Raw genomic sequence first — 25,525 nt, forward strand, 5'->3', positions numbered from 1 at the left:
ACTAAACCCTGGAGTGGTTCCAACAAATATATTTCCTATGAAACGTGGAAGAGTCAATCACTTCTGGATGTAGAGGTCCTGCCACGAGAAGAATACAAGTACTCCTCTTGAATAGAACCCAACCAGTTTTCAGTTTCCAAACATTTTAGTGGAGACGACAGATGGACTAAAAAGCATTCTACTGCTTCTGAGCACATTGACTTTTCAGCATGACAACCCCTCCACACCACAGCCCCATCAGCGGCCCCACCAGACTTCTTAGCAGTAGTGGATCTGCAGGGGAGCACACAATGGATCACAAACACTACTTGGGAAATTCTTACATGATGAGGAAGTGGTTGCTATGGCTCGTTTCCTTGCTGGTTGTCTTAATTAAACCAAGTTATACTCTTCATCATCACACACCTTTCTTCACTAGAACCTTGCCTCCCCTATCACCAACCTGTCCTTTGATTGCCTGTGATGTAATATTGCTAGCAAGTGAGGACCCTTTATGAGTTTGGTGGAAGTTAAACACAGTGAAAGCTGTTTAATGTAGTCATTTGAAGGGGAAGTGTGGTTGCAGGTCTCTGAGTAGGCGATCACTGTACCTTGGTTAAGACTAGGAGGAGGAACATTCCTTGGTGCAATCAAGCCATTATTCAAGAGTTGTCCCTTTGTGGGTCCATAAATGATTGTCTTATATGTCATGATCTGGCTTTGCCATGTGATTCAGCAAACGATGTCTCTTGAGTGTCCAATGCATCACAAGAGTGCACCTTTTAAATGTAAGGTTGCACCTCAATGCAGTAGAACAGGTGAGGTGCTAAATAGCCATTAAACATTCATCAGTGCCTAATTTGTAAAAGAATAACTACAAGGGCCCAAAGTTTTTCTCAGAGGCCCTAAGCCAATGCTGATGAATGTCAGGATTGCCATGGCCTTGATTCCACCTCATGCCTCTTTCTTCCACCACCATACACTCCGTGGATCTTCATCTCACTCTTGAAGGTTCTTTTTAATCCCTGCTATCTCCCTTTGTCACGGTTTTCCACCTTTCATTTCCTCCTTCTTTCCTCCTTTTGTGTTTTTCTTGTTCTTGCTCTGCGTTAAAGTATGATGAGGAACAGTATGTGCTGGTCCCCAAAAATTAGTGCCGGTGGGTGCCACCTGCAAACACTGGCTCAAACTAAGCACTGAACACTCTGAAGTATTTTGCTCTAGTTTAGCCAGCACCTCCCTCACATTGCGTGCTTTGTGCCTCTACGTCGCCCAACCTGGACCAGACTTATTTTCTTACTGATCACACTCATTCCATCTGCGAGTTTGTGGGGTATCCCTTGTAAAATTAACTGGCAGGGAACGCTTCAATCCCTGTTAGTACATACACCACTTCACACCAGAAAAAAAATCACTGTAACAATTTCCATTAACTGCCACATTGGCTACAAGCCTTGGCAAAGCGATCCAACATCCCCTTCTTGAACCTGGTTGAGTGTTGTGCGATGCTAACGCTGCAGTCAGTGGGCAAGTCCTGCTTTCGTTGGTCTGGAACTGTCACTTTTCATGAGCATTATGAACCTCAAAAAGAAACAATTTAGAGTGTGTTACATAATGAAAACTTCAGGGATTCACCTATGTACCATCTGTGCACAGAAACACACCTAAAATGCAGACAGAATTTTACCTGCAGTCCTTTTGTTTCAATATTAGTTTGAGGCAAGTCATGTTCAAGACATTTCCAGGGCCCAGTAGAATACTTTTTGAAATAACATGTGATGTGCTAAAATTCCAAAATGGCACCCTTCGCAACACTGACTGGGATTAAAGGAGATTTTGAAGTACTGGACTGCTCAGTTACAACAATGTACGCACTTCCCTCCATTGGTAAACAGCCTCCTGTGCTACCTAATGAACATGCACAGGGCCTAGGCTGTGCAATGTTGCAGTTCCCAAGCGAGAACAGAAGATGTCCTAGCCAGTGGATGAGGAACCATCCTTGTAGTAATTAAAATTGCCCATAAGTAATCAGCGCAATAATGCACAACAGCCCACACCCCATGAACAAGGGCAACGTGGACGTAGATAAACTTAAGGAAAGCAAAGAGTGGGGAGGTTAGAAAGGAGATGTATATGAGTCCATGCATCTGCTGTGGACACCTAGTGCAAAAGAAGCTTCAACAGGCACCGGAATTGAAACTTTTTTACTTTACAGTTGCCGAAGATTGTGTGTCAAGGGTTTGACCACAAAGAGGCGGAAGCCTGGAAGCATTGCATTTCCGTCTTCCTGCAAAGTATATTGTTCAATTGCTCATGTCCTTCGCTTGTTAATTGGCGAAGACGAGACCGTGTATTTAGTGTTTGCCAGTGCTTAATTTGTAAAAAGTTAAAAAAGGAACCAGTAAGTTGAAGATCTTCAAGTTTCCCTGCTGCTGAACAGCGGTACTGACTAGTTTTGATTCCACTACATAGCTCCTTCATACACCACCCTCCTCTCTAACTCACTCTTGCAGATTCTTTTTCATCTCTTGTTTCTCCCTCTCTCACACTTCCCCTGTCATTTTCTTTCTCCTCCTATCTGCATTCTCTTTCTCTCACCCTCTAGCTCTGGCTTAAAAGCTGATGATGAAAAGTAAATGGCTTATTTACAAGCCACTTGCGCCACTTTTGCGTCATTTTTAACATGGGGAAAATGACGCAAAAGTGTCGCAAGGGGCTTGAAAATATGCCCCTAAATCCCGGTCCCAAAAATAAGCGCAGGCGCCCACCACCTGCAACCACCTGCACGTCGCTCAACCTACGAAACACACTGTAAACAAAGTACCATTTGCTAAAATACCACCAAGGCGGTATTTACACAGCACGTCCAATCCCCCGAAAGCCCCCGAGGCGCTTCACAAACAGCTGAAACAATGTAATTAGCATATTTACTGTTTAGAGTTATCACTCAACTACAACTTTGACCTAATAATATCTAAAGTGCGAGTGGCAGTCGGCACCCAGCCACGCCTGGAGTAGTTAATGCCTGTCACCTCATGATTTCAAAAGGCCTAATGACCAGTTAGCCCTCGTGCTTCAGGTAAGTCCACTGGCTTTAAGCTGCGAACAAGCGAAACTCGGCAGGAAGGAATGCAGTAAAAATACACAAGTACCACATAAAATGTACCATTCAGCAGTTTGGCATTGGTCGTTGACTGCAGCGTCGAAAGGGGAAGAAGAAAACAAACTATACCTTAAAGTTTCAAAGTTACATGACATTGTGGACTACTAAACATGAAGAGGAAGGAAAGGGGAAACGAAAAGAGCTGAATGCCTAATAAAAGCATGAATTGAAAATCATTTCGCTTCTGGCTTCTGTGTACAGACTGGCGGCTGCTGCTGGCAAGGCTCGGCGGTATGAATCAGTGCCACCCCGGGCGGACTTGGCAGGCGCAGCCAGTGGCGTTGGAGGCACGGGCGGCGCTTAGCCCATCATCTCTGCAGGTTCCGTGACCAATCTGGACCCGTCCCAGGCGGTCTTGAACTGCTCAGGAATGGGAAATTCTTTCTGCGGAAGAGCAAGAAAAACAAGGCTGGTTAGACAAGCTGCATGAAAAGCACTGTTACTACTGGCAGGAACAACAAGAGCTTTGAAGCTCGTGGGGGCACGGCCTCAGGGAGGGCAGTGTCGCAATATCGGGTACAGCAACCCCAACACTCTTTCTGAGCATTTACACATTTTCTTTTCTCCAGTTTTATATAGCGCGAACTCGACCCACGGGTATCGGAGCGCTTTACATGATAACCAGTTGCATTACAGACGGATACATTAATTTTTAGACAATGGGAGATTACGTGATTTGCCCGGAATTACAAGATGTTTGAGCCTCCCGAAAGACTCGAACCTGGTACACTAGCTTCAAAGTCGGCCGCTCTAGCCGTTAAGCCACACCCTATCCCCACTTACATATGGCAGGAAAGGCTGAATGTGTTTTTCTATTGTAACTCTTAATACACAGGAAATGGATGCTCCCTGACACTCCCTACAGGAAGCACCACAAAGGCTTTCAGTTTAACAAATGATAAGCAAGTCTATTACCATTGAGATCCCTTGTTTTAAACTTATCTCATGAATATTAATTGTGGGACTCCTAAAGGCGAGACTGGATTTAGTGCTTCAGGATCATCAGTGAGCGGTGTGCCCCCGGAATAACGAATCAACAATATCGATGGGACAGAATATCGAGGACTGAATATCCAAAACAAAATATTAACAAATAAGTAAGTCTAGATTTTCTATACCTTTTTTTTTCTTGCCGGAGGGTACATAATATTCAAATTGAAATACAAATAAAAGAGACAGAGCAAAACAGAAGCAATACAAAAACAGAAGTACAAATTCATTTAGATGCAAACAAAGTATATGGGTATGCACTAAATACCCTAGTTAGTACTAAAGTATTTCCATATTCGTTTTGAATCTTTGCATTGAACAAATAGATCTTGTTTTCGCCAATACCCGCTCTTTTGCATAAATATCTGACAAGAGCGAGAAATTCTTATAAGGTATGAGGATTAGGACTAATCCCTCCCCTCGCAATGCAAAGGTGTGCAGTAGCTAATAGAATGGTCACAAAACGCATTGTAGCCTTATTATCATGCTTCTTAAGCCCAAGAATAACCTCCTTAGTAGAAAACGACAGATCCAACCCTAAGTGTTGACCAACGAAGGACGTAACCCTCTCCCAAAAGTCTAATAGTCCAGAGCACGTATGAAACATATGGAGGATGTCTGCTGCTCTCTGACCACATTTAGGGCAGCATGTCCTATCCCCGCCATCGTGGAAGTTGTTGCCACCCACAAATGTTCTCCGGTGTATAACATAGCATACATATTGTTCTGAACTGTTGCAATTTAAGATTCACAGAATATACAGAACCTTCCAAAGTATCCAATACTAATGTAATTTCGGATACGTCAATGATCGATCCAAATTTCTGACTCCATTTACTAGCCAGAGGACGAATATCTGGCTCCCTTAGATCAGAGAGTTGCAAATACATAGAACTTATATTAGCTTTAAATGAAGGATTTACATAGTATGCAAATAATAAGTGAGAACATGGGTTCTGAAAAGATTTCCGTTTAAATAGATAATCACGGATTTTTAAGTATTTAAAGAAAGACTGATGAGGCAAATCAAAAGACCGTTGTAAGTTCGAAAATGTTAATAGGCCACTGTAATCGAACAGCTGGCCTAATCTTTCTATCCCATATCTTGCCCAACTACGTGCTGTAGAATCATGGAATATATATGGAAAGATGGATTACTCCATAGGTTTAGATGTTCATGATTAAGAAGGTCTTCAAAACAAAATTTGGAATAACTAAGAATCTCATGCCATATGCGGACCATATCCCTAATGGTCTTGAAACAGACTCTTTTATAATAATTGGGGTCATTCACCCTAAATAAGAACATTCTAGTGTCTGCACCAAGAGCCATAGAAAGACCATAATATGGAAGTTTATCAATTAGCAAAGTTTGCAGACACCCAGTGAAAGCTGCCCAAAAGTAAAGTTTAAAGTCGGACAGTTGTAAACCTCCTAATTTATAAGGAAACGTAAGTGAATGAAGCACCCTACGTGCTTGTTTAAAGCTCCAAAGGAAGCTGCTACTTGCCCCTTCCAATTTTTGAAAAAAATAATTAGGCACCCTTAGAGGAATTGCCCGAAATAAATATAAAAACGTAGGTAGAATAATCATTTTGACTATATTAACTCTGCCTAAAATGGATATAAGCAAGTTATTCCAGCACTTGAATTTTTTCATGACTGATTGAAGTAGTATTTCATAGTTGTATTTCCAAATATGGTCTATATGAATAGTAATCCGAACTCCCAGATATGTTACATCACAGCAAGCGCAGGTGAGAGGTGTGATAGACTCTATATTATGTAAAACCTGTGTTTTGTGTGCATTTAATTTGTAACCTGAAAAGATACCAAAAATTCCCGCCTCTTCCTTTATTAAGCTTAGTGCAGTTGCAGGGACTGGTGTGAATACTGCAATGTCGTCCGCATAAGCAATAGTCTTAATACCGTAAGTGCCATATGTGAATGGAATAATACAGACATTACGGTTTAAAGCTTGGATGAATGGCTCGATGTATAATGCGAAAAGCAAAGGGGAAAGTGGACACCCTTGCCTTGTACCGCGTTGAATCTGGAATATAACAGACTATAAGTTGGCGTAGATCAATTTAGCTTGCAGTTTAATATATAAAGCCTGGAACCAGTTCATTAATCAATCGGGTAGTCCGTTATTGATCAAGATTTTCCATAACGTACCCCATACTACCCGGTCAAATGCTTTTTCATTGTCTAAAAGGATCATCCCTAGATTTCTAGAAGTTTTATTAGCGATGTCAAAGACTGTAATAGCTGTATTCATATGTGCTGTAGTGTCCCTGCCGATTATGAATCCGTGTTGGTGTTCGGATACCAAGTCTGGCATATAAGGAGCAAGACAATGGCTAAAATCTTGGTGAAAATTTTAGCATCAGTATTTATACGAGAAATTGGGCAGTAAGAACCGCATTCATCCGCTACCTTCCCTTTTTTAAGGAAAAAAACAATATTTTTCTGTTCCTAGGATTCGGGGGCCACAGAGTGTATGCCAATCTTATTGATTACCAAACAGAGTAATTGAAGGATGATGTTTTTAAAAGTTTTATAAAACTCTATTGGCAAGGTGTCATCCCCAGAGGCCTTTCCCGATGGCAATGAGGCTATGGCAACTGTAATTTTCTCTTCTGTTATATTTTGTTTGAGACTTTCGACAGCCTCTAAGCTAAGAGATTTGGAATCCCCAATTCGTAGATATGCTTCCGCCAAAGTTATAGATTTTCTCTACCTAACTCCTAAATGGGACATATATTCTCAAGGTATCAAGGTATGTAGATGTGGAGTTAGGCATAGTAAATCTTTACTTCTATAAATTCATTTCCTTTCAATATTTTGTCCCTCGATGTTCTGTCCTCGATATTAGTATGCCATGATATCATTGGTATTTATATTCAGTAGTACAACTTCGGTGGGCACCCATCATGTAGTATCACCACTTCTATGAGTACCATCACATAGGACTGCAGTCATCTTGTGACTGATCCATCAATAGCTTCATTTTAGCTGTTAACAAGATAAGTGTGCCTCTATCTGTGCACCCATTTGCTCTCTTCCGACTGTATTTACCACAACTTCTATTGTTCCTAAATGGCTCCAGCAGATGGCAATGACACTAGTAGCTGATATTTTGAGTATGGTGTAAGTTGCTGGTAATGAGAAAAAGCCATGACGGTAACGTACAAACTTTGCACAACTCACTACCATTCCAACTGCCAGGAACATACTACTGCAGATAAGAGAAATCAACATGTAGAGAGAATGGGACCACAAAGGCTCCCTACAAATTTTCCTTTCCAAAAAATATCGCTGAAAAGTCTATCATGCCATCTTGTCTCCGAAGGCATTGAACAGATGTATTCTGGCTTATGAGGCCATTTTATTTAATTTAGGCATATAATACACCATTTTTAATTGGGTGGTGGTTTTTAGGGTACTGAGAAAGACAGTGATAACTGTAATTTATCAATGGAATATAATAAAGCCTGAGATGCAGCTGTACTATAATAGAATTACCAAGGTCTCCCTTCGTAAACTTGACTCCAAATGGGTAGTGAGGTTGACCAATCAAGGAGGTGGTAGTAGGTTTGAAACTCTGATACAATATGTAGAAAATTTACCTTTCGGATCAAGTGCGACAGAATTCTCACAGTTGAAACGCCATTTTCAGAGGTGCATGGTTAGGACATACAGTAAAGTTGGCTGTTTTTTTGAGCATGGGACCTTATCCGCATTTCCAGCCTTAGAGATGTTTGGGAGGGAAATCATTTTTTTTTTTTTTTTTTTAATATATTTGTATTGCAGGAATCAGTAAAACAATACAGTAACGACCAGTATCGTATTATAAACAACTTATACAAGATATAGCCCACCGACCCCCTTCCATAACGTTGCTATATAGCCAATCAGCCCATATCCCTGGGGTTGGGCGACAAATGCAGCTGGGGTCAGTAGGATGCTGGAGCTGGTCCGGATAACACACTGTCCGTCATCTGCTTTTCTAAACAAACCCCAAACCCCAAAAAGAAACTCCCCCCCTCAAAATTCCCAGTTACTGTGAAACCCCCCCCTCCCCCCCTCCCCCACCATCAGCGCCAGGGAGCTCATCAACATAGGATCCACTGCTTGACCCACGGGGAAGGTAATAGTGCTGTTAATGCTAATGTTTAACGGGACTCGGGTCGAGTTGCTTCTTCACTTTCGGAGTCGCTGGGGGTACAATAATCTCTGAGGGCCTGCACCAGCGTTTCCCATTCTAACGCGGCCTCCTGCGCCTTCTCATTGCCCTGCCTCCAAGCCAGCTGATACCGCAGCGCGCTCTCACCCGCCGCCCATTTCAAAAGCTCACTGTGCCATCTGCTGCCTGTAGGACCAGCTCGTGCCTTCCAGTTCCTGGTCACCTCTCGCTTAGCAAGTAGGAGCCCCAGGTCGATAAATTTACTGGTGATTTTATTCCGGGGGGTATGGGGGAACCAGTGCAATAGCCCTACCGCCACATCGAATGATAAGTGCCTCCCCGTCACCTCTTCCAGAGTCGCCGCCACCTCCTGCCAGTAGGACGTCAGTCCCGGACAGGCCCATAGCATGTGTAGGAGGTCCGCCTCCTGAGCCGGGCACCTAGGGCATTCCGCCGAAGCCGTGGCAAAATAACGCCTGATCTTTACCGGGGTCAGGTACGCCCTATGGAGAACATAATAGTGGACCAGTTGGAAACGGGCGCCACGTGTGCCCTTCCAGGCACGTCTCACCAGCTGGGACCAGGTCGTCTCTGGGATCTCCCTACCAATGTCCTCTTCCCAGCGGGACTTCAGTGTGGCGAGAGGAACCAACCCCTCGGCAATCAACCTGCCGTAGAGGCAAGTGACCGCCTTCACCGTGCCCGCCGACATCATGACGTACTGGCACACCTGAGACAATTGAGGTTCCTCTAGCCCGTTTTGCCAGTGCGCCTGGATCGCTCGCACAATGGCCGAGTGCAGCAGAAAGTCGCCCCGGGGGATCCCAAAGCGGTCAATGAGATCCTGAAAGGACAGGAGCGCTCCGTCCTCGTACAGGTCCCCGACGAGCTGTAAACCGGAATCCTCCCAGTCCGCCAGTTGTGACCAATCTCCTCCGTGTGGGAGGGCCGTCAGCATCCCCAATGGTATTTCAGGCGCATATGGCGTCCGTAGGCGACCTCTGTTATGAGCTCGATTCCAACAGAGTCGGACAGTCCGCTCCTCCATCGACAGGTCCCGTAGGACTAAGCGCTGACGCAGCGCGATAAAGGAGAGGACGTGCCTGGCCATACCCGTCCCTCTACCGTCCTCCGGGCCTCTGAACTCCCTGGCTATCTCCTGGGTGTAGGTCTGGAGCTGCGCCGCTAGGTAATACTTCTCGAAGTCCGGCACAGCGAGCCCCCCCTCGTCTTTCGGCCTCATCAGGGTATTGAGGGCCACCCGCCGCCGGCCCGTTCCCCAAAGGAACCCGACCACCATAGAACGCAAGCGACGAAACGTAGCCGGTGGGACCCAGATCGGCAAAGTCCGAAAGTAATACAATAGTCGGGGGAGCGCCACCATTTTGAGCAGGGCGATGCGTCCCGCCACGGAGAGCGGCAGCGTGGCCCAAAAGTCCATGCTACCTCGGAGTGCTCGTATGCAACGGGCAATGTTTCCATCTAGGAGGTCGGGTTGGTCGTGGTACACAAATACCCCAAGGTATTTAAAGCAGTCGGGCTCCCATCTGATCTCCTTACTTAGCGCAGGAGTGGGGGTACCCCTACGCATCGGGAAGAGGCAGGTCTTAGACCAATTCACTTGGAGGCCTGAGACCGCTCCGAACTCCGTTAGCGCTAATTCCGCTCCCCGTAATGCGTCGACCGGGTCCTCCAGGAAGAGCAACAGGTCGTCCGCATAGAGCGAGACGTAATGTGGGCCCGCTGCTGTCCATAAGCCCGTATAGTGGGCTCCCGAGCGAAGATGTATCGCTAGTGGCTCCACCGCTAGTGCAAAAAGAAGCGGGGATAAGGAGCACCCTTGCCGCGTGCCACGCTCTACCGGATATCGCGATGAAATCAAAGGGCCCGATCTAACCCTGGCCGAAGCGGAAGCGTAGAGGACTGCTGTCCATTTGACAAATCCCTCCCCGAGGCCGAATTTCCGTAATACCGTGCATAGGTAGTCCCACTCCAGGCTATCAAAAGCCTTCTCCAGGTCCACCGACAAGACTACCGGGGACGGGGCATCCACGAATGGTTCCCCAAGCAAGCGGAACAACCTTCGGATGTTCATAGTCGTATTTCGCCGTGGGATAAAACCGGCTTGGTCTTCATGCACTAGGGAACTCATATGTCCTAGCAGCCTCGAGGCCAAGATGCTGCTCAATATTTTGTAGTCCACCGTCAGCATTGAAAGGGGACGGTAGGACCCCGGGTCAGCCGAGTCTCGGCCTGGTTTGAGGAGAGGAACCACCAACGCCTCACACATCGAGCCAGGGAGACGACCCAATCTCTTCGCCTCCCTGTAGACCACCAGTAATCGAGGGGCCAAGAGGTCAGCGTAAGCTGCATAGAACTCCACCGGAAGGCCATCTAGGCCCGGGGTCTTGTTCCTCGCCATCCGTTTGATGGCCCCGCGGATCTCCCCTAAGTCGATGTCAGAACCCAGGGTTTCCGCCACTTCCTGTCCTACTGTGCGGAGTTCCAGTGGGCTAAGATAGTCGTTAAGCCGGTCTGGGTCACGTGCGGAGCGACTGCGGTATAAACTTTCGTAGTAATGCCGGAAGCAACTAAGAATCTCCGGTTGGGTGCACACCTCGGTCCCATCCGCCCTACGCATATTTGTCGTCGTTTGGGACTGGCGCGTAGGGTTGGCCAACCATGCCAGTAACGCGCTCGACCTGTCGCCCTCCGCAATAGACCGGACCGTATAGGCCTTATAATCGAAACAGCGGAGCCGTTCGACCTCCACCGCTACCTTCTCCCTCGCCTCTACCGTTTGTGTTTGCAATTCCGGGTGTCCGGGGCGGCTAATTTCGAGCTCGCGGAGCGCTCGGTCCGCTGTGTCTAAGTCAGCCAGGATAACACGCCGCATGCCCACCTTCTTAGAGATACAGTAGCCCCTCACCACCACCTTGAAAGCGTCCCATTCGAACGCCCTAGTACTCGCGGAGCCGCCGTTGGACGCAAAATAATCCGTGATTTTCTCCCCTAGGTCCGCCTTGAAGACACTGTCCTCGAGGATCTCGGGACGCATCTTCCAGGTGGGTACTGCCGGTGTCCCAGGGAACCAGCGAATGTCCAGTAGGAGGGGGTTATGGTCCGAGATGGTCCGCGATAAGTACTCCGATCGGACCGCTGCCGAAACTAATTCGGACGAACCAAGAAAGCTATCTAGTCTGACATGCAGCTCATGAAGGCTCGAAAAGTATGAATAATCTCTAGACGCGGGGTGATGCGCCCTCCAAATGTCCGTCAAACCCCAGCGGGTCTGCCAATCTTGACGGCCCTTAGCCGCCCGCCGGACCGGGGAATCGGGGAGCGGGGGATGCGAGCGGTCTATGTCTACATCCACTACGGAGTTAAAGTCTCCCCCCAGCAGGAGGGGCCCGGCGAAAAAGTGGGCCAGCGAGCCCGATAACCTGGAAAGGAAGGCAGTCTGGTCCACGTTAGGAGCATACACACAGCAAACGTTCAGGTCCCTCCCTCCTAGCGTGCCTGATATGGCCACGAAACGCCCCTCTGGGTCCAACACTGTCCTCGTGACCTGGAAGGGGACTCCTGCTCTAATCCATATTAGCGCCCCCCTGGCATAAGCAGAGTACGCCGTAGAAAAGACCTGCCCTCGCCACCTACGCTGAAGCGCCGCCCCTTCCGCCTTGTTCAGATGCGTTTCCTGCAGCAGCGCCATTTGCACTCCCCTACGCACTAAATAAGCATGGACCTTGTGACGCCTGGACATAGTGTGAAGCCCCCTCACATTCCAAGTAATACATTTCAAGTTAGCAACATCAGCCATTGTCCCAGAGTGTTCTTGCACAGTCTCCCCGTTCGGGTCCCCACAAAGAAAAAGCATCAATCCTCCCAGCGCTGACGGCGGCCATTTTCCCCAACCAGAACCAAACCACCCAAAAACTAACAAAGCTCCCCCCCAACCACCCCAGAACAGGACCCAAACTACACCATCTAGATCCCATCCAAACCTCTACGGAGATCAACCCCAAAATCCCCACTAGTCCTACGGTCGCCACCGTAGGAAGGCCTTATGGGCCAGGTGCGGGCTGAGCGGAGGCAGTGGGCCCTCGTCGCCCAGGCTACCAGGACTATAGTAAGCCCCCCCCTGTGTCAAAACCTTCCGGGGCAAGAGCAGCAGCCCCCCAACCCTCCCTCCTTTGTTGTCAGCAATAAAGAACGGCAACCGCCTCCCCCCTGCCGGGCCCCCACCCAAAACAAGGCTGCATATCCCGTTACCCTTGTCCGTCCAAAAGGTCCTCCACCGATTTCGGTGTGATCACCGGTGTATGGGTACTGTCTGCCACTGAGTCTTCCGAGTCCGATGGTGCCCCCTGAGCACCCGGGTTTTCTTCCTCCTCCTCGATGACTTCGCCTCTTGCTCCCGACAGTTCCGACAGAACTTCCAACACTCCCCTCCGCTCCGATGATGTCTCCGCAGTCGAGGGCCCTCCCGTGCGGCCGCGGCGGTTCCTGACCCTCTTAGAACGCCTCCTTTGTTCCGGCTCCTCCGCCTGATGGGTCGAGGCGCTATAACCATCTTTCCCTGTCCGGTACAGTTCGAGCCAGTCACAGACCTCCTCTGGGGTGTCGAAGAACTGGGTTTTGTCGTCGACAATGACTCGGAGCCTTGCGGGAAATAGGAGTGAATATTGGATGCCCTCACTCCTGAGTTCACGCTTAACCGCCAGGAAGGAGAACCGCTTGCGCTGCGTCTCGTAGGTGTAGTCAGGGAAAATATTCACCTGACTGTTTGCAACCTGGAACGGGCCATTGTGCCTGGCGGCATTTAGGATCAGGTCTCTGTCCCGGAAATGTAGCAACCGCGCCACCACTGGCCTTGGGGCCCGTCCCTGCTGTGGGGGCCGTGCTGGGACTCTGTGGGCCCGTTCTAGAGTGTAAAAGGAGGACAGGCCCTCCGGGACCACCGTGTCTCGGAGCCAGGTCTCCAAGTATCGCACCATATCGCCATCCTCGATTTTTTCCGGCAGGCCCACCACCCGAATGTTATTCCTCCTGTTGCGGCCTTCCGCATCCTCCGCCCTCCGTTCGAGGGTCTCGATTCGGGACATGGCATCCTTTATCGTCGCAGCCAGGGTTCTCTGCGCCGGTTCTAAAGTCTTCACCGTGCCCTCCACCTCCTTGACCCGGTCTGAGAGTTTACCATGGTCTGCCCTAAGGAGGCCCAGGCCGGTCGCCACCTGGGCAATGTCCTGTTGGAGGGCCGACCGAGTTGCCTCTATCGCTTCCAGTACACGGTCGAATTGTTGCTGGAGTGGTGCGCCACCAGGTCGTTTAGGGTCTCCATGCTCTTCCTTGTCTTGGGCTTCAGAGTCTGAGGTGGTCTGGCTGGATCCCTTGGCTCCTTTAGGTTTCCCCATGCTGCCAGGGGGTCTCCGCGAGGGTCCCGGAGTGGGCGTCTCCGTGTACAAGTGTCCAGCACGACCTTCCCGGGATTTCGTTCTCAAGTCTGGTACGGGCGACCTCCTTCTCCAGAGCCTGTGGAGACTCCGCCGCTTCGGCTCACGCCACCGCCACGGCGTCCGAGGGCACCGATAAGGGGGCGGAGACAACCGTCGCCGAGTCGGGCAGGCCCGTTCACCCACTATAGCTCCGGGGCGAGGGCCACCAACTCCCTCAGTTGACTTGTGGCGCCAAAGTGTCGCGCCATCCATGTAGTTGGGCTGGCCAGGGAATCGTAGCTAGTTGCGGAGTCGCGGTGCAGGCCACCGCCTGGAACAGGGGGCACCCGCGCCCGGTGCCCTCTAGTGCGTGGGCACCCGCCCGGTCGTCTAATCGAGTATGAACCCGTTGTAGAAGGTCCGAACCTGCCAATGTCCAATGTCTAAAACAACTGCGGATGGTGAAGCCGGGTGCCAAGCGACACCCGCGCGACCTCCTCAACTCCGTATTTTCGATCAAGGGGACAAAGGGGTCCGGGCGCCATGTTGGGTCGCACTCCGCAACTCCGCAAACTTCGGCAGTTCCTCGAAGCCACCCCCGTCCAAACTCCACCAAGGCCCCCGGCAGGGTGTCGTCGCCTCGCTCAACCGAATGCGGGGTCTGGGGCGCCCCTCAGCCTCCGATGTTCAGGATAATTTCGGGCTTAGTCCCGGAGCCGAGCTCTCAGGCGACCATCGCCATCGGCGCCCAAGCCACGCCCCCTTGGGAGGGAAATCATAACAGAACTTTCTCATATTTGGTGAGGATGAATAATATGCATCATGTGCAATTTCAAGAATATTTACAATTACGCCATGCTTTGGAAGCACACACAGATCTACTTGCAATTCTCCCAGACTTTAATTCAGCGGGAGTGAAATTCACATTGTCAGCTTCAGAGATCAAAGGCATTTCTAGACGTTATCGTACATTGATGGCTAACACCCCATATCCTCTGTAGCGTTGAAAGGCAGTTGGGCACAAGATGGTGCCATTTAGAAGATGGGGACTGGGATAAAGAGAAAATGGCCCCTCAGATATTGCTGATTTCTACGAGACTACATATCATTCAGTTGAAATACCTACATAGAGTATATAATAGCCCATCCAGGTTCAGTAAAGTGAATGAGGGCTTTGGTTCTACCTTCCTTAGATGTGGAAGTGAGTTTCACACCTTCTATCATATGGTGTGGACATGTCCAATCATACCAGGATACTGGACCCATATTCAATTGATTCTTATAGAGGTAGTGGGCAGATTAGTCGTAGTCAATTCCAGGATGGCATTTTAAGGACTAATGCATGGATGGTGCGGCTCGCAGGCTACCATAACCCTGGTGGCAATGGGACTTATAGTTGGTAAACGCGATATAACACATCATTGGCACCCTGCAAGGGCTCCTCCTGTATAGGAGTGGATGCAATTCCTAAATGGGTGTGCCAGGGCAGAGGAATATGTCTATAAATATAGAGGATGTTCTCAAAATATGGGGTATATGGTTAAATTATTCCTCCACTACAGAGGTCAAGGTGGGGAAATGTTTTATGATCGTGTATCCAATACATCAGGCTGTTTTCTTGAGTATAATGACAAGCTGTATACTGATGCCTACTATGTTTTGTTACAATTGTTATCCATGCTTTCCTTAAAATCAATAAACAGTGTAATAAAAAAATAGTTTTTAGCATGTTACCCCCACCCCAGACTTTTCATTTTTATAGACTTAGATTGCTGAGAGTTTGACATTCTGTCAAGAGGGAGGCTGCTAAAAGCATCTTAGTACATGTGCTCTACCTTTAACACAGACAAACTAGTTGTCAAACCCATTTGTAACTAGTTGGCAAACTGCCATATTTGACACTTAGGTAAGTCCAACATAAAAATGTAAAAAAGCTAGTATAGTAACACAAGCATCCACTGTCAAATATGGAAGGTTGTGTGGCCTTACACCACCCACGTATGTGATTTAAGAAAAATAGCAACAGGGACAATAAGAAGCCATGTGACACTGCAGGTTAGACTAGTATTAACACGTCAGATTAATTCATTTATGTTTTTTTGCAACAGATGAAAAAAGGTCACAGCATTTTATTATAAAAATATTAATAGGTAAAGGAAAAAGGAGGAAAAAAGAAACCAATTAGGGTTAGATATTACACTTTAATATAAATAGTCTCCATCCATGATTAAATGTACATATACATTTATATATAGTTCCTCTTGCAACGGCTTTTTGGCACTCTATTTAAAAGCTGTATTAAATTCCTTCCAACATTCCTGATAGTTCCAAGCTGAATGGTCTTTACATTTCTTTGGTTCAGTTGACCATGTTTGATCAGAATTTTACTTAACTTTTGAAAAATAGCAGCCCAAAATTAGCCCAAAGTACCAACATACATAAGAATGCTGTCTGCATTGTCCTCAAAGCATCTCAAGTCCTCATGTTTACTGCCTATCTCACAGACTTTGAGGCTGTCAGTTCAAGCCAGCGGACCACCGGACCAGTCACACCAGTTTGCTGTTCCTGGAGTTTGTTTATCTTTTGTATCTGTATTTGGCTCTTGTATTTAGTTTTAGCTTACTGGTAATTCTGGGCTTTTGCAGGTTCTAGGGCCCACTCCATTTTTCCGCACTTTTTTTTCTACCGCCCATTGCCCTCCCACCTCCCAGCCAGCCCCTCACAGGACTACTTATGGAGGCTGCTGCATGACCTCCAATGAGTAGCCTCTGACCCCTGTACTGCACCACACCCCCACTGCCGCAGCCTGCTCTTCATGTCTGCTGCCTAGCTCACAGACCTAGAGGCCACTGGTTCAAGCACACTGACCACTAGGCAAGCCACACTGATTTGCTGATCCTGGAGTTTCTTTATCTATCCGTATTCGGTAATTGTATTTATTTTTGGCTGTTAATTTTGGCCTTTTGCTGGCCCTAGTGCATGCTCCGTTTTCCTGCCGTTGTTCTCCCCCCTGCTGCCCTCCCAGCTCCTCCTACATCCCAGAACTACTTATGGAGGCCGCTAAGTGACTGCGCTGGTGGAGTCAAGTCAAGTCAAGTCAGATAATTTATATAGCGCACTACATACCCAGAGGGTCTCAAGGCGCTTAAGGAGGGGTGGGGAATTACTTGTCAAATATCCACGTTTTAAGTTGCTTTCTGAATGCTAGGTGGTTCTGGGTAAGGCGAAGGTAAGTGGGAAGTGAGTTCCAGGTTTTAGCTGCCAGGTAGGAGAAGGATCTACCTCCCATGGTGGTCTTGTTGATGCGAGGTACAGTGGCAAGGGCTTGGTTGGAAGATCGAAGCTGGCGGGAGGGGGTGTAGAAGGACAGTCGTGTGTTGAGGCATTCTGGTCCGATTTCGTAGAGTGCTTTGTGTGCGTGGGTTAGGAGCCGGAAAGTGATCCTCTTATTGACGGGAAGCCAGTGGAGGTTTTTCAGGTGATCAGAGATATGTTCTTTACGCGGGATGTCTAATATGAGCCTGGCTGAGGCGTTTTGGATTCGTTGGAGTTTTTTCTGGAGTTTAGCGGTAGTCCCGGCGTAGAGGGTGTTTCCATAGTCCAGTCGGCTCGTGACCAGAGCGTGGGTGACCGTTTTCCTAGTTTCGGTGGGGATCCAACAAAATGTTTTTTTGAGCATGCGAAGAATGTTGAAGCAGGATGAGGAGACGGCGTTGACTTGTCTGTTCATTGAAAGTGAGGAATCCAGGATGACGCCCAGGTTCCGTGCGTGGTCTGTCGGGATGGGTGCTTTTCCAAGGGCTTCTGGCCACCAAGAGTCGTCCCATGCGGAGGGGGAGGTACCTAAGATGAGGACTTCTGTTTTATCTGAGTTCAGTTTCAGACGGCTGTGTTTCATCCATTCGGCTACTTCTTTCATTCCTTCGTGTAGATTAGTTTTGGCGGTGCTAGGGTCATTGGTGAGGGATAGGATCAGTTGAGTGTCATCCGCGTAGGAGATGATGTTGAGGTTGTGGTGGCGGGCGATGGCCGCGAGGGGGCTCATGTATACGTTGAAAAGGGTGGGGCTGAGTGAAGATCCTTGTGGTACGCCGCAGATGACTTCAGTGGCCTCTGACTTGAATGGTGGGAGGCGGACTTTCTGGGTTCTTCCGGTGAGGAACGAGGTGATCCATTCCAGTGCTTTTCCTTGGATTCCGATGTTTCTGAGGCGCTGTAGAAGGGTGCTATGGCAGACTGTGTCGAAGGCTGCGGAGAGGTCGAGGAGGATGAGGGCGACTGTGTCTCCATTGTCCAGTAGAGTCCGAATGTCGTCTGTTGCTGCGATGAGGGCGGTCTCAGTGCTGTGTTTTGCTCGGAAGCCGGACTGTGAGGAGTCGAGGGATTTGTTGGTTTCGAGGAAGGCGGCGAGCTGGTTGTTGACAGCTTTCTCGATGACTTTGGCCGGGAATGGAAGGAGCGAGATGGGGCGGTAATTTTTGAGTTCGGTGGGGTCCGCTGTGGGTTTCTTCAGAAGGGCGCTGAGTTCAGCGTGTTTCCAGCTTTCCGGGAAGGTGGCTGAACTGAACCTTTTCTTCACTGAGAAAATCGCCACCATTAAATCCAGTATCCCCCGATGCCCTAACCCCTCCCTTCTAGACTCAGACTTCTCTACCCTGGATTCAGAACCTATAGCAACCAGCTCACTGTGTGAATTCACCCCTATCACCCCAGAAATATTCCAGGAACTACTGATAAGAGTGAAATCAGGCGCTCCTTCTGATAAATGCCCCCCCTACATCTTAAAAGAATGCTTATCAGCAATTCCGGCACCTGCCTGTTCCCTTTTAAATGGTTCACTGACTACCGGACAAGTCCCACGTGCCTTCAAAGAGGCAACAGTAATACCTCTTTTGAAAAAACCGGGCGCAGACCCCACTTGCAATTTAAATTACCGACCCATTTCCCTCCTCCCCTTCCTGGCAAAGGTTTTGGAAGCACATGTCGCCAATTGCTTGTCCAATTTTATTGAAACATCTAACTGCCTCGATATCCATCAAGCAGGCTTCCGCCCTGCGCACTCAACCGAGTCTGTGGTAGTGGCTGTCCTGGACACACTTAGGGACTGTGCTGACAACCGGACCCCGCAGGCCTTAGTGCTCCTGGATTTATCAGCCGCTTTTGACACGGTCGACCACACCATCTTGATCGACCGTGTCACACAGGCTGGCATCCAGGGCACGGCAGCGGCCTGGCTAAAGTCCTTCCTGTCGAACCGTTCCCAAGCAGTTCGACTAGGTAACTTAGTGGGCACTAAACAAGCTATCACCTGCGGCGTACCTCAGGGCTCGTCCCTATCACCACACCTGTTCAACCTCTACATCTCCCCCTTAATTCAGGCCCTCAGGAAAAAACAGGTTACGGTGTTAAACTATGCGGACGACCTACAGCTTCTATTTACAATTGACAACTCAGCCACGTCCATCGCTTTTTTCCAGTCTACAATGAGGTTCATCCAAGCTTGGATGAACCAGAATCATCTTAAATTGAACCCTGGGAAAATGGAGCTGGTCCTCACTGGGGACAGTGCTAAACACTGGGGCCCACATTACTGGCCATCAGATATGGGCCCAGCCCCATCCCCCTCTCCATCGGCAAAAACGCTCGGCATCACCTTAAACAGCGACCTCTCGCTCAAAACGCAAGTTGGTCAGGTAGTTTCCAAATGCCTTTTTCAACTAAGGAAAATCCGGAAGGTTCGCCGACTTCTGACCCGCGATGCCTTGATACAGGTGGTGCTTGCCACTGTGATTTCCCACTTAGATTATGCCAACTCAATCTACCTGGGTCTCCCTCAGTTCCTCCTCAAACGTCTACAGATGGTGCAGAACCATGCTGCAAGACTGATTCTAAGCCAGCCCAGATGGCACCCAGCAACCCCCCTTTTGAAATCACTCCACTGGCTCCCGGTAACGCAACGCTGCATTTTTAAAGCCAGCTGCTTGATGTTTAAAGCACTCTACGGCAAAAGTCCCAAATTCATCTCCAAACTGATCATAAAATACAACCCGCCTCGTAGTCTACGCTCAGCACACCTTTGTCTTCTACAAACGCCCTCCTTCAAACGCAAAAGGCTGGGTGGCTGCAGATTTGGCATCCTGGCACCTTGCCTATGGAATTCCCTCCCCCTCGAGATCAGATTATGTCCTGACCTCCTGTCATTCAGGAAGCTACTAAAGACCTGGCTTTTTTCACAAGCTTATCACTAATCCTTAACCTCCTCCTCTGACCACACTCTGTTCTCACAGCGCCAGGAAACCAACCGGTGGCAGCGCGCTATACAAACCTTTGTTAACATAACATAACATAACATTTGAAGGAGCAGTTGATGACGTCTCGGAGGTGCGGTGCTATGATGGAGTCTGCTTTGTTGAAGATGTGGTGAGGGCATGGGTCTGTGGGGGATCCTGAGTGGATGGAGTTCATCAGGCGGATGGTGTCCTCAGTGGAGATTGTGTTCCAGTCATTAAGGATGTTCGAGGGGCAAGCCCTTCCACTCCTGGACTGTGCCCAACACCAGGAACACTGGCACTTTGCACTCCCACAGATACTCCCCAGCAGATTTCCGTTCCCCCTAACCCGGACGCAGCAGCAACTGCTGCTTCGCATTACCACGCTCCACAGCTGGATGATTAATCTGCATTCACTGCCTGTACTCTTCCGCCCCAGGACCGACCACCATCACAGCAACCAATGCCTCGCCATCCCTGCCGACCAATGCCTCCCTGGAACAACTCAGCTGGCTACTGATCAACACCCAATTGCACTGCAATGCAGAAACTGAAGTCTGGGACACCATCTCCACCTTCACCCAGATGTAACCTTCGTCACAGAGACCTGGCTCACCCCCACATCAGCCCCTGACATCGCCACAGCTAAATTCTTGCCGGCTACAAGATGAAACACCACGACTGCACCACCAGACACAGAGATGGCATTGCCATCGTACACAAGGAATCGATCACCCACACCACCACCGATGATGAAACCACGCCACTCATGGAACACATGAAGTTCCAGGTCCACACCAACGATAACACTACTATCAAATGCACTGCCAGGACCATGAACAGACCACCAGGACACCGAACAGGCCTCAGCAATGCCATCACTAAATTCATCACCGCGCTCGCTATTGATTCCGAGCACTACATCTTCCTGTGAAACCTCAACTTCCACCTGGACAACTCCACTGACACCAACTCCACCAACCTCCTGGAAAGATTGGAAAACTGCAGCCTCTAGCTGCTGGTCAATACCCCACGCACAAAGAAGGGCACACAGTTGACCCCATCTTCATGTTCAGCAACAGAATCCGATACAGCCACACGTCGAAACTCACCTGGTAGGACCACTCCATTGTACACTTCTGCCTCGCCAGACCTCCCCATACCACTCCCAATTGCCACAGTGCACCATTCCACAGTGTACCAAGGTCACTCAGCAACAATGGACTGACACCCATCGCAACACACTGTCCAACGTGACCACTGACTTGGATCAGGCAGTCTGTTGACCGAGTTGCTGCAGCCAAACCAGTCAAAACCCACAGACCATCCAAATGAGCCAACTAAAACACCCCGGAACTCAGCACATCAAAACACAGGTGCAAACAACTTGAAAGAAAATAGTGCACCAGCAGGAACCACAATGACAGAGAAACCTTCAAATCAGCCCACGACGACTACCACTGCCTGATCAAAGTCATAAAAAAAGGAGGCTCTGACCCAACGGATCGAGACCAGCACCAATAAAGCCAAGGAATTCCTCACCATCATCAGAGAGTTAACTTGCCCGTCAGCCACTGAAAGCTCAATCCTTGCCTCACAGGAACTCTGCAAGGCCACAACAAGATAACAACAATCTATAGAAACTTTGATCTCCAACCCTCTGACCTCCACAGCACCCCATCAACCACAACTGCCAACCTTCCACTTACATTGCAAGGGAACAACTCAGCACACAACCACACTTATGAACTCCATCCACAAGGAAGCACATGACCCCTGTCCCCACTCGCTTTTCAATCTCGGAAGAGACAAGATCAGTTGCAAGCTCACCACCATCCTCAGTGCCTCGTTAACTACAGCCACCTTTCCCGATTCATGGAAACACTCGCAGATCAGACCCATCCTCAAGAAACCATCCACAGACCCCAGTAAGCTCCAGAACTACCATCCAATCTGACTGCTCACGTTTCATGCCAAAGTTCTGGAGAAAGGCCCTTAACCTCCAACTCACCGAACACGTGGAAAGAAACAACCCACTGGACCCGTCCAATCAGGCTTCAGAATCAACCACACCTCCGAGACAGCTCTGATTGCTGCCCCTGAAGACCTCCACAACCTACTCAACAGAGATGAATGAGCTGCACCGATACTGCTGGAACTCTTCTCAGCCTTCAAAACCGTTTCCCACCACAAACTCATTGATCCAATATGCCAGATTGGAATGACAGACGATGCGCTCAGATGGATGGCATCTTTCTCACGGGGTAGACTCAAAGAGCCCGCCTCACTCCCTTCACCTTGCAAGACAAGCACACCATCTACAGTGTCCCTCATGGGCCATCCCTCAGTCCAACCCTCTCCAATGTCTACTTGACACCACTCATATACATCACCAGATCGAATGACATCAACATCATATCCTACGCTGAAGATGCGCAGCTCGTTCTCTCGCTCTCAGTGGCCCCACCTTCCACAACTGTATGAAGAACGTACCAGCCTGGATGCGGGACAACTGCCTGAAGCTCAACACGGACAAGACAAGATCTGATTTTTGGCAGACACACAGCCCTCTGGAATGACTCCTGGTCGCCGTCAAGACTTGGAACAACCCCTACACTGAAAGATCAAGCCCACAACCTCAGCATCATCCTCAACAGCCAACTCTCCATGAAAAGTCAAGTCAACACCATCTCCCCACCTACTTCCACACACTCCACTGGCTACACAAAGCTTCCACTTTTTGGGAACTACTTTTTTCTTTTTGCTGAGTGCATGTGTTTTCCAGCTCTCTCTCGTGTTCTTCACCAGGATACCTTGGTTGATGTATATCTGTAAATTTTCTAGGGATCTAGGAAGACCCGAGTTCTACCTCCATCCTGATTCATTGTGCAGGATATCGAGGAAGGACTTGAAGCAGTTATGTTGGTATCACGTAGAATCTCTTAGACTAGGAGTGGAAAACAAAAAAACTTGTAATACAGCATTAACTCACCCTAGTCTCTTACACTATCCAGCCTTATTTAATTTGGTGTTTGGAGGGATTTGACCGCTATTTATTAACAAGATTCAGGTTTGATGTTTTCTTCCGTTTGATTACATTTCCTAAAGTAAACGATTGGGGAAGAAATCTCTGTAAATGCCCGTGCGATAACTCGTCCACCCAATCTACGTTGCATGTAATTTGCTTTTGTAAATTTTACACGGTGGAAAGATCTAGATGGATTAAACCACTTTTAAAAAAGCACGGCACATGGAGACAATGCCGCCCAGCTTTATTGTTTTTAGTATCTTTAATTGATGTAAATTGTGTAGCTGTAATGCTGGGCTTTTTAAAAAGTATTTTAAGGAAAAGGAAAAGCTTAACTAATTTTTAAACCACTTGTATATATTTTAAAAATTATGTCTGTATGATTCCTTTGCTTGTTTATGTAATGAACTTGCTGGTTTTATGATTTTATGTACTTGAAATCGAATAAAGCTTTTTCATTCATTCATTCGTGTTCTTCTCTCCCACGCTCCGTGTTGCTGTCACCCTCGTGTTGCAAACTCTTTTTGTGTGCTTATTCCCTGGGCAAACTTCCTGCCTCCTCAGTTTTCCGTGTTGCTTTCTTGCTCATGTGCTTTTCCCTAACACACTGTGGGGCATATTATCAAGGACAGGCGATACATTATCGCCGCTTTTATCGGCAGGAAACTGCCGATAAAGCGGCGATAATAGCCTTGATAATATGCTCTATGAATTCCAATCGAAGCCGATGTTAGATGTGAACACATCGAACATGGGCTTTGATTGGAATTCATAGAGCATATTATCAAGGCCATTTTCGCCGCTTTATCAGCAGTTTCCTGCCGATAAAAGCGGCGATAATGGATCGCCTGTCCTTGATAATATGCCCCTGTGTTGCTCTCCCTCGCGTGCTGCTTTCCCTATCACATCCACCAGCTCCTTTATTGCCTCACACTACCTTTAAAAAAAAGAAATATATATATTTCGAGGGGGCACATGTACAGACAATCAAAACTACAGACATGAATAGGCACGTAAAGGACTCCCAGACGTCAAATAAACAGTCTTATGCTCCTTCATCAGTAGTCAGCCATCACCAACGATCAGTCTCGCCACAGGCCGATGTGGGAAGCAGCTGTCAATTGCCATTTTGGGTGCTCCCCTTGTCGAGCAATAATCACTGCTTGTAGAGCAACAAAAACGTAAAAGCCCCCTTACAGACTATATGACATAGAGAGAATGGTACAGGACATGCCAGAAAAATAAACACGATCACGGGATACACCTTCTCTAAAAGTGCATGGAGTTTCATCCCACCGTATGTATGGCAATCCTTCTTTTGCATCCATGCCAGCCTCAGTTTTTTTTTACTTTAAACAAAAAAGAATAATAATTTTACTAATCAGTAACAGGAATATGGGTACCTACTACCGATAAAACCAACGCAAGCAAGGTCATTCATACTTAAAAATGTCCACGAAACAATAACACCATTAATAATACAGATTATTTGGGACTTCCATACCATAGCATCATCAATCCTGTAGATAATTTCATCGGATCTGTTGGAGTGCGTCACCAGTAAAAAACCGACAGCATATTTGGTTTCTCGAAATAAGTGCAAATCTGAGAGAAACGTATTTGAAAGAAACGCAGAGTGTAAACAACCTTATTCCTTTACAAAAGAAAACACATATGGTTTAGGAGCCGAGGAACAAAGGAGTTGACTGATTCTCCTGGCCGAAGTAACAATAACTAACGTTTGCAAGATAAACAGCTTCAGAACACAGGCTGTCATGGCTCGACCGGGTTGATATTCTATTTCGGTTAAAGTCCCGTTAAAGGCGGGAACACGTAAGGGGCTAAATCATGCTGTGCCTTTGGTCATTTTCTTTGCCCCTGGTTTTGGGTGACCTGACTTCCATGTTGCCTGTAAACAATAAACTTGCAAGTGCGAATGGCTTTAAGGATTGTGCCCTCGTTGTTTTCATATAATTAACTGTCAATGCAAATCTCTGCCTAGCATTATAGTGGTCTCCTGGGAGGGCAACACCTGTTCCACACTTGGCATCAATTAAGGCGACACCCTGGGTGAGACTGCTTTTACACCTGTCCCAAGCCAATCAACTTCATTTCAAGACATGTAAAAACGCCAGAAGCAGCTACTGTTGTTCTAAACAGCGTCACATTTTTGGATAGACGGCTGCTGCAGAAGGATTTAACAATAAAATAATAATAATAATAATAATAATAACAACAAGCATTGGCAAAGCCAATAGTTCTGGTGTTAGTCACCAGCCTTCTGGCAATACTTGTTTTGTCATGGTTTTGTCTTAAAAAAAACGCACATAGCCATAGTACTTTCTGGCGCTGAAGGGCACTTCTTTGGGTGAGGAGGTATTTCTTGTGAAAGGGGGGCATGCTGTAACTCATAGTGAAGTCAGCCACTGACTGTAATGGGCTGATATTTTCCCATTATTGCATACTGGAATG

The 25,525-nt window shown here is 47.9% G+C and overlaps 1 protein-coding gene across 2 annotated transcripts in view; it reads right to left on the reverse strand.

Annotated features, from left to right (window-relative positions):
* Positions 1-2,884: 2,884 nt before the first annotated feature.
* CAP2 (cyclase associated actin cytoskeleton regulatory protein 2) overlaps positions 2,885-25,525 on the reverse strand; it is a 438,235-nt gene continuing 415,594 nt past the window's right edge. For both annotated transcript variants that reach the window (XM_086965115.1, XM_086965116.1), the window contains exon 13: positions 2,885-3,526. In XM_086965115.1, coding sequence (XP_086821241.1) covers positions 3,443-3,526 — 84 coding nt within the window. In that variant the 3' untranslated portion in view covers positions 2,885-3,442. The remainder of the gene's footprint in view (positions 3,527-25,525) is intronic.

This window comes from Lissotriton vulgaris, chromosome 4_1 (assembly GCF_964263255.1).
Source record: "Lissotriton vulgaris chromosome 4_1, aLisVul1.2, whole genome shotgun sequence".
In the NCBI taxonomy this organism is placed as follows: domain Eukaryota; kingdom Metazoa; phylum Chordata; class Amphibia; order Caudata; family Salamandridae; genus Lissotriton; species Lissotriton vulgaris.